The sequence below is a fragment of the Triticum urartu genome, chromosome 7A (genome assembly GCF_056163025.1).
Source record: "Triticum urartu cultivar PI428250 chromosome 7A, HENAU_Tu73, whole genome shotgun sequence".
NCBI classification, from domain to species: Eukaryota; Viridiplantae; Streptophyta; class Magnoliopsida; order Poales; family Poaceae; genus Triticum; species Triticum urartu.
The window spans coordinates 19,154,207-19,164,214 of NC_141879.1; the positions used below are offsets into that span (position 1 = coordinate 19,154,207).

A 10,008-nucleotide genomic window follows, 5' to 3' on the forward strand; every position below is an offset into this window, starting at 1 on the left:
TTCTCTGAATCTCCTACCTTTTGTGAACCAAAAGATCTTATAGGGAGCTGGTAAAAAATAATATATTAAATTTGTTTTAGTACTTTTTTTAGTGCTGAAAATTTATGCCTTGATTTGCCATTGTATAGTGACTGTTCAGAAAATGTATAGTGACTGTTCAGAAAATTTATGCCTTGATTTGCCATTGTATAGTGACGGTGCATGATATGTTGTATTGTTCATTTACAAACTAATTACTATACTTTTCATTGGCAGCAACAAAAGGAAAAGGATGGTGTGCAACAAAAGAAAAAAAGATGATGTGGAGCCTCAAGTACAAGTGAAGAAGTTATATTTGCGGATATGTCAGCATGGCGTTAGGCTACTGCCTGTGACTGTTTTACCTTGATTTGCCAGGCATCCCAGGAGATGGGAGTTGCTTATTTTGCTCTGTGGTACATACAACATGCGTCCTCTCGGGGAAACCTATACCTAATGAAAATCTTAAATGAAAGCTAGCTGATGAATTCAGGAAGCAGCTATACAAATCCATCATTGCACATGCCGCTGATGAATCTGTCACTAGACGGGAAGAGACTTAATGGTTAGTTGATGAACATTGTTGTTGTTATGTTTGCTCTTCTGGTTTTAAAATGTAAATGTGGCGTGGATAATTATTATCGATATGTTTTGAACTGTTGTGTTTCATTGCATCCATAATTGACAGGTTTGTTGAGGGCGATTTCACGCATACATTTCCAGATTAGGCGCCCACATGTGTGTGGTGGTGAGCCTGAATTATTCATGGCTTCACATGTTCTCCAGTAAGTAATTGGACTTGTTATGCATTCTTCTTCATGGATACCAAGGGTGGCTGGCCAACAATAACTCTTTTAAGCTTATTACATGAAGTGCTCTCATTTGGGTTCAGTATCTGCATATATGAACATAGTGACTATTATCCCAAGTTGATAGGCATGGACAGAAAAAGAGCTAAGCTCTATGTGCTGAAACAGAGGCAGAGCAACAACTATGGCACCCCTGGAAATATTACACCGATTGATTCCTATTGTGTTGCTGCCTGCATACTTTCTTTGTTAGAGGTTGCTTGATCCGATGGAAGAGGGAGCACGATTTGGTTGGGACTGTGTAATTTAGCCTATTCTTGGTGGCAACTAATTAGGCATAAATACTGTGAATCAATAAACACACTCAACTTTTTTCCATTTTTATTTGTGACAAATACTGTGCTTAGCGATACACTAATTCAGAATATTCATATATTGTTTTCTTTGTCATTTGCAGTTTACATAAATGTTGTAGTTCCATCATTTATGAAAGTACTGCTTCATAACCAGATGTCCGTGCCCTGGTCCACGCGACGATGCTGAACCTGGAGTAAGGTGTGTGCACCATGCTCGAGGACAACATCAGTGATGTCGGGAAGGAGGAGAGGCTTGAGGCGGGCATGCACATGTGCGCTGGCATCTCAAGGTGGAGGAGCGCTCAGGTGATCACCCCGTCGTACGTGGTGGGGTTCATGCAGGAGAGGGATCTTGCCGTGGTAAGCTTTGTTCGGGAGAAGCTGTTGTCTGGGGTGCTCACCAAGACATTCCTCATGATGGACTACAACTGCGGTAGGATCTGAAGTCTATTTGTACTCTGTTGTTTTCCTGACACATTCATGTCTTGACTAGAATTTTCTCTTAACAGTAGTGTACAAAGGAATACTGTGTGGTTGTTAAATTGATATAGCTTATTAATTTAGTTACCTTTTTAGTTTTGCCAACATGTACAAGATTGGGTTACTGTAATTTTGTACGTTCCTTTTGTATTCAGAGAGTTTGAATCATGTTAAAATACTTCAAATAGGCGCTTTGCAACTAAGAGCTCCTAATAATTTAGAGTGAAGTCTTCTATCATGCGATGAACTTGGATGTAATTGTATTTCTTATTTTGCTCCATACCATTTTATTTCAGGCTTACATTGGCTGGGAGAATGACATGATGAGCAATCTTCTGTTGGGTGATTCACCTGAAACGCCAAAAAGAGATGAGTCTTTTGTGAGATGAATCTTCTGCTGGGTGATTCACCTGAAACGCCATTGAGCAGCAGAACACACACAAGAGGATCAAGCCCCAACCTAATGGACGCTGATCCTTCCTGCCACACCCCTGTGTCCCGTTCAACTGGTGAGATGTCACTGCTCACTCTCTTTATCTAAATTATTCCGCAAGTTGGTAGAACTTGCATGCCCATAAGTCCATAACATAGGTTTCTTTGAATATTATAACAAGATAAATTTAGAATATAGTCATGAGAACTTTGGTTCTATGTTGTCATTTGGTTTAGAACTATGTAGCTACAACATATATTTAATTCAGCGCAATATATGTTAGATCAGATAGCCGAATCCATGAGCTACAAACATTTGATTTTGCTCCCTGGTTCATTCAGTAGGTTTGGTTCGAAGAATAGTATTTTCTTTCTTTGATTACTGTATAGAGAAGAGTGTCTAAGAGACCCGCTTGCCGAGCGGAGTCCATCTGGGGAGGTTATTCCCTCTACTAAGTAATTTTATGCTCTATGCTTTCGAGGTCTGGCTCATAGGACAAGCTATAATATGGAAACGGAATGCTTTGCAAATGCAGAGTATCAGATACTGGTGTTCTATTGTTCTATTCATGACCCTACACATGATTACAAGTATGTTGGCTAACATGATAGATAGTACTACATGTATGTCCAATTTTCCTGCAATTGGTTTATTAGATAGCCTGAGTATTCACCAAATTGTTCTATACTTTATCTTTGTCTTCCCTGATTTTAATTAACCCCGTTGAGCTTGTTTATGACGTAGGCCGAGCCTTGTGTTGTGAGTATCCCAGGCCGAATGATGCTTGATCTCCTTTTAGAGTAGCTTGAGTTGCCGGCAGCCCGTTACGGTCGAAGGGACTATTTAAATAACACCACGAGTTTCACCATCATGTTCTGGACCTCTGTTCCAAGGGAAGAATGTCAATTACTAATTACTAAGTAAACAATCCATAGGATCTGCATCATGCAATGAAGGCAAAGCTCTGTATTTCCCATATTGGTGAACAGGGGAACTTAAGATCAAGTTAGTTTTATTGTGTTTCATAGATCTTCTGCATATCATATTCTCATGCTTAAGAAGGAATCTTGAATTTTCCAGAGGCTCAAAAGTTAAATAAAAACGATAGAGATCATGGTTAGAGGTTACTTTTTGTGTAGAAATAATAGGTTATATCTTCTGCTTTCTACCAGAAGAAATGATAAATCAAGGTGGATAATAACAGGTTATATCACAATAGTGATCAAAGGGAATAGATATACTTTTGCAAGTCATCCATGGAATTTTATCAGACAAATTTATTTTCTTCAGATGTGTAATCCTATTTTTCTGAGATATATGTATTTCTTCTTGCTCATTCTTTTGGGCTTAGGGGCAGTAGAATAATCAGAATATACCTGGAGTGTTTGTACCATCTGCATACACTTTAGCTCAAAATAATAATGTGCTTCCTGTTACTTGCTCTGTTTTGATAATGTACATACATCAGTTGTAATATATATAATTGGTAGCAGATAAACAATATTAGTTTTCCAGTGAATGATTTTAGATTCTTCCATGAAAGCATCTCCCCCCTTTTTTCGATTTTTATTTCATGAAATGAGTTACGATGACTGTCGTGATATATTTCTTCTCTTAATATTTATTACCATGAACTAGAGTATCCAGTGTGTGTAGTTGTATACCACCTTTTTAGAAAAGAATCATAAATTGCTACTATACATTTATCAGGGTGTGTAGCATCAGATCTACACCTTGCAGAAAACAACTCAAGGAGTAATGCTAAAATATTTGTCACTTCTGGTTCAGTCCAGGGGTAAATTAAATATGTAAAGTTCGTCGTGCAATTTAGATTGTTAATTGGATTATATGCATGATGATATCTCTTCTATTTTTTTGGTCAAATACCTTGAGCCGAGGATATTATTATGACAGGCTTAGCATTAGTGCAGTGCGGAAGTAACTGTTCTTAGATTCTCATGCTAACAATAATATATTTTGATCGTTTTCTATGGTTGAGAAGATATATATGGTCAATGCAAGATTGAATTTATTTATTTGTGGATACTGGCAGCGCACATGTCGATGTTCGGCAGGGTATCGACATCTGCGGTTTCACCATCTCTGCACCATCCCAAGGTCTTGCGTCTGCTTCTCCTTCTCGGCAGAAGATGGTAGTCGGTCAAATATCTGTAGCCCCTATGTGTGGTTGTTCAGCAGGGTATCGCCAACAACGATTTCCCCATCTCTGCATCATCTTGAGGTATATTTGAGCTCCCAAACCCATCCCTGATGTGATTACTAAATTTATTGTTTTGAATTTCACTAATTTCTTTCCATGGCTAATATGTGTTCAAATGCTCTAGATTATATGGTGGAAAGAGGAGGCATAGAGGGGGGGTGTAGTGGGAAGAAGAGAGGGTGAGAGAGGAGGAAGTGGAGACCCTGCCGGCGTATTGGTGAAAAACCACCTCCCTGACTTTCTACACCATGGGTTATCATCTAAAATTGATTTTTAGAGGAATCAGGACATGTTCTTTTTTCCTTTCCACAGTTTCTCATCTAAAATGGATTTTTAGAGGAATCAGGATCTGGTTCCTGGACCATTTGCTATGTACTGAATGTGTATGTACCAATGCAATGCTTCTGATAGAAATTTGATATATTAGATTGACAAACATAACTAAATTACACAATTTTTTTTATATTTGCAATGATTCAATGACTATATTACTGATTGGATATGACTTATACCTGACAGCGATCCGACAGCATCGCTGTTGGGTGCGGCAAGCCGCACTTCCTACCTAGTAAAGAACAAAGTGGCTGGGCTGGTCCAGTGACCGGGATGAAGACGAGCTAGTGGAAAATCATGGCCATTAACTTGTCATGTACTCCCTTCGTCCGGAAATACTTGTTGGAAAAATGCATAAAAATGAATGTATTTAAAACTAAAATACATATAAATACATCAATTCCTCCGACGAGTATTTCCGGACAGAGAGAGTATATATTAGTTTGTTCCATTTTCATGAAAGGACTAATTGTCTGTGATTATTATTATTATTATTATTATTGCAGGGAGACTAATTATCTGTACTTGTGGGAGCATCCCATGTTCACTATATGTCTTAAACAATGGATTATACCTTTTTTTACAATTCTTATTAAAATATCTTATTAATCATTTTAAAATATCTCAATACAAGTTTTACGAAAAAATACACAACCAGATCCCTTAGTTTAAGCAATATTCAATTTAATGTAAGAAAAATCAGTTTATGTGTAAATAATAGTATAAATTATAGAGAGATGGAATCGTCCCATCAATTCGCTCTTGCTCTGCTTTCTCCCTCTGCAGTTCTTCTCTGTCTTCATTCCACGACCTGTCAATAAATCGGAAATACGCGCTAGAAGGGTCACTTGAGGCCTCCGTTTGACTGGAGGAAAAATCGGCGGCGCGCGGGGGAAGTTTCGGTCACGCCAGGGAGGCCTCAAGATGTTTGATGAAATGGCTCAACGCATTGCCAGCTTTTCCCCCCATGGATGGCCACAACAAGGCTCAAGGTCAGTAATCCTAATCCCTCCTCCAGCAAATATGTCATCCGTCAACAGATGAATTTTCAAGTCTTGATCTGTTTGTGTAGTTGGCAGATCATTATGTTCTTGAGCATTATTATTTTTGGTATAGACACGGTAATGGTACTTTTGAATCCACGGCTGCCGTGAGCCAATGTGCTGGAAGCTCCTATCATCACTTAATAATGGTACTTTTCTCTAGCAGATGCTCGGCTCAAAAAGTCAAAAAACGCCAGCTACACTCGGGCTGCATGGAAATAAGTCGTGGCTGTGGGGGCAACTTGGACCAATATCAACATCTGCAACCATGTATGACCAAGACTTGTATAATTTCCACACGTCCCTTTTGAATGGCCTCACAAGCAAGTACACATATCCCTATTGACTCTGGATGCTAACTCTGTCTCGAGTAAAGGTTTCCGTTCCCTATTTAGACAGTAGTTGTGTAGTACATTGGAAGGTTCAGAATATCCCCAATTTATTAGTAAGAGAGATCAATCTCATACTGGACGAAATGAAGAAGGCCTGCGAGCGCATGCCTTCTACATCTTCCTTTGCAGCAGCAATTCTCTACTTGATAATTGTTGTGTGTTCAAGGTGTAGATTCGTGCATGCGACGGATACTCTCTTTTCAGGCCAGTCTCTGTATGGTAACCGTACCCTACTGTCCGAGAATGGTGCCTTTGAGTTGGGTTTCAGCTGCCTATCTCCTCCATGCTCAGAGTTTACATTTGGCATCTGGTACGTCAACACATCAACTGGCGTCAACTCATCAACTTGTAGTGCTCTTCTAGTTTGGTCTCCTCCTCAATTGCAGGGTTACCTCGTCGCCTTGGACCCTCAGACCTCTGTTCTTAGCCTCTCATATGGCAACTTACAACTCACCTCGCAGTTGACCTATGGCTTTGATGCTATTGCATGGTCATCAGATGCTAAAGAGAGACCAAATGAATCTACTTCTGCAGTTGCGTTACTTCTTGACAACGGAAATCTGGTAATAAGAGACAAAGTGAATAGTTCATTGTTGTTCTGGCAAAGTTTCGATCGACCATATGGTACAGTGCTACCTGGAGCACGGCTAGGATATAATAATAATAACATGATCATTAGTAGCGAGGCTACAAATAATGTTTCTTGTTTCCTTTCTTCTAACCTGGAGAGGAGTACACACCAAAGAAGAAGGTTTACTGTCTCCACTTCTTACAGCTATTATCCCCGCACCTATTATCCCGGCGCCTATTATTACATCAGTTCTATTACGACCACTTATTCTGACACTTTCCCGAGCTGGATGGATATTCATGACGATGAAGAATCTTGGTTTTTGTCCAGCAATTCACATGTATATGTGCAGTTGCATCCTGATGGTACTGTTACTGCTGCTAAACTATGGGGTTGTGGGACTGTGTTGTGGTCTGCTCAAGCTTCCAGGCAGGAAAAACCAGTATGCATGCAAGAAATATTGGATTCCAAGAAAGAGAAGTCATATCCAAAGATGAAAATTGTTGTTCTAATTGCAGTGATGGGTGTGTTAACCGTTATGCTTGTTTGTCTTGTTCTTTTCTGGAGAAGGAGAAACAAGCCATCCCTGGAACTATCAATGAGTTCCAATAGCGGCCTCAAAATCTTTTCAAACATGCAAATAAATAAGGCAACGAAGAATTTCTCCGAAAAACTTGGAGAAGGAGGTTTCGGCTGCGTTTACAAGGGGGCATTGGCAGGTTTTTCTCTAGTGGCAGTCAAAAAGCTAAAAAGCATCGGACAAGGGGAAAAGCAATTCCGAGCAGAAGTACAGACAATTGGCATAATTCACCACATCAACCTTGTCCGGTTATTTGGTTTTTGTGCCGAAGGGCTGAAAAGGGTTCTGGTATATGAGTACATGGAGAATGGTTCTCTGAGTTCTCATCTGTTTTCGAAGAGTTCGGCCGTATTGAACTGGGATATGCGGTACCATATTGCACTTGGAACTGCAAGAGGCTTGGCTTATCTCCACGAGGAATGCAAAGAATGCATTATACATTGTGACATGAAGCCAGACAATGTACTTCTTGATGCAGAGTTCTGCCCCAAGATTGCTGACTTCGGCATGGCCAAGCTTCTAGGTCGAGATTTCAGCAGGGCTTTGACAACAATGCGAGGGACCATTGGATATCTTGCACCGGAGTGGATATCGGGGTTACCGATCACACATAAGACCGATGTTTATAGCTATGGCATGATGCTTCTTGAAATCATATCTGGTCGAAGGAACTCAGAGAAAATTAAGGAAGGAAAGTTCACATACTTTCCCATCTTTGCGGCAATCAAGGTGAATGAGGGAGATGCTATGTGTCTGCTGGACAGTAGGTTGGAAGGCCATGCATATGGAGAGCAGCTGAGCAGAGCTTGCAGAATTGCCTGCTGGTGCATTCAAGATGCCGAGGATCACAGGCCGATGATGGGACAAGTTGTTCACATGCTGGCGAATGTCATGGATGTCGAAATCCCGCCAATTCCAAGGTCACTTGGAAACTATGTTGGCATGGAGGATTGCTCTTACTCTGCGGAACCAGATAGCTTGTTCTAAATTCTACATGCTTGTATTTTTTTTTTGAGACAATCTCGCGAAACCTTTATTTAACTCGTCACAATGTTTGTAGGGACGAAAGTAAGATCACCGGGGTTACCTAGCCAGACATGACGGCCAACCCCTAGTGAGAGAGCATGTTTCGCTAAATTATGAGCCTCGGTATTCGAGCTCCTAAATTCATGACTAAAAGAGCAACTAGTAAAAAAGCTAGAATGATCTAAAAAAATTGGGATAATTGCGCCGTACACTGCCGCACTCTTATGCTTGATATCATCGATGACAATCTTGCAATCTGAAGCAATATAAATTCTTTGCTCGTAGAGGTCATCTGCAAGGGCCAGCGCTTCTCGGACTACAAAGGCTTCAAGTGTTGTAGGGTCTGATATTCCCACAAGGGTAATTGCTGAAGATCCAATATAATTCCCTGCTTGGTCCCTACACACCGCAGCCACGGCTGCTAATGACGTATTCCGCCGTAGAGCAGCATCAACATTTATTTTAACTGTGCCTTGGGGTGGGGCAATCCAATGGTTCGGCCTTGCATTAGTATTAACGCATGTGGACGCTGTTGGCTTTTGAAGCACTTGGAGCTTGGATATGAATTTTTTAATAAAACCATCAGTATGGAACGGAGTCTGAAATATCTCCTCATGCAAAGCCTTCCTCCTTGAACTCCAAATTGCCCATAAAGTAACAGCCATCCAGGTGAACTCTGCATGCGATAACATATCCTGCATGTTAAATAACCAGTCCTTGGCCTTCGGGTTCATGTCCAGACACATTTTCTCCACTAGCATCTCCGAAGACAGTGCCCACACACTGCGAGACATCGCGCACTCAAGTAAAGCGTGGCGCCACGAGTCCGCAGCGCTGCAAAAGGGGCACGCTGGAGACTCCGCCATGTTGCGATGATGAAGAAGCTCACATGTCGGTACAGACTCCCGGGCAAGACGCCAGAAAAAAACTCGGATTTTATTTGGTACCTGTGTTCGCCATAAGGATGCCCACCCATTGTTGTGATGCTCATTACTTGACGTGCCAGCACTCTCAAACATCCACCCTTCTCTATTTAATTTGGTGTTTTGTATCATTTTGTAAGCCGACCGAACAGTGAAATTGCCTCGTATTTCCTTGTCCCAAGCCCAAAAATCATCCACCCTCCTCAGGCAAAGAGGTATTTTGAGTATCGCCTCCGCGTCAATAGGTATAAAAATAGATCGAATTAAACTCTCCCTCCATGAAGATGTGGTCGGCTCTATTAGATCAGATACATATATCGGTGGATCCACCACAAGGGATGTGATAGGCCTAAGTATGTCTCCCCTTGGAATCCAGTTATGTTCCCATATGAGTGTGCTTTCTCCGGTACCTATCCTCCTGATGACTCCCTGCTGCATTATGTCCCTGCCATCAATGATTGCTCGCCAAATTTGTGATGGGTGAGTACCCAACTCAGCTTGCAAAATCCCACACTCCGGATAATAAGCTGCTTTCAAAATCCTCCCGCTCAACGAATCTGGGCTATTTAGAAGTCTCCATGCTTGCCGGGCCAAAAGGGCTAAATTGAATATTTCAAGATCACGGAAACCAAGTCCGCCCATAGATTTTGGCCTTGTCATGATATCCCATGCCACCCAGGCCGGTTTCCTCTTCCCTTGCTTGCTACCCCACCAGAATTGCCGAATAATTGACGTGACATTCTCACACAAGCCTCTAGGGAGTCTGAAACATGCCATGGAATAGACAGGAATTGCTTGGGGACTGACTTAATTAACACTTTTT

The 10,008-nt window shown here is 41.2% G+C and overlaps 1 protein-coding gene and 1 long non-coding RNA gene across 10 annotated transcripts; both read left to right on the forward strand.

Annotated features, from left to right (window-relative positions):
- Positions 1–255: 255 nt before the first annotated feature.
- Positions 256–4,929, forward strand: LOC147957054 (uncharacterized). 9 transcript variants are annotated; one of them, XR_015610537.1, is made up of 8 exons: positions 256–583; positions 707–803; positions 1,285–1,616; positions 1,960–2,172; positions 2,591–2,686; positions 2,841–3,101; positions 4,172–4,338; positions 4,442–4,929. It is a non-coding gene; the product is annotated as an uncharacterized LOC147957054 (long non-coding RNA). The 9 variants fall into 9 exon arrangements; XR_015610532.1 differs by having other exon boundaries at positions 2,578–2,686; positions 4,442–4,928; XR_015610538.1 differs by lacking the exon at positions 2,591–2,686 and having other exon boundaries at positions 4,442–4,927.
- A 367-nt stretch (positions 4,930–5,296) lies between these two features.
- Positions 5,297–8,386, forward strand: LOC147957055 (uncharacterized). The gene is made up of 2 exons (XM_087535008.1): positions 5,297–5,642; positions 5,860–8,386. The coding sequence occupies exon 2, from the start codon at positions 6,046–6,048 to the stop codon at positions 8,221–8,223; it is 2,178 nt and encodes a 725-aa protein (XP_087391134.1). The 5' UTR covers positions 5,297–5,642; positions 5,860–6,045; the 3' UTR covers positions 8,224–8,386.
- The last annotated feature ends 1,622 nt before the right edge of the window (positions 8,387–10,008 follow it).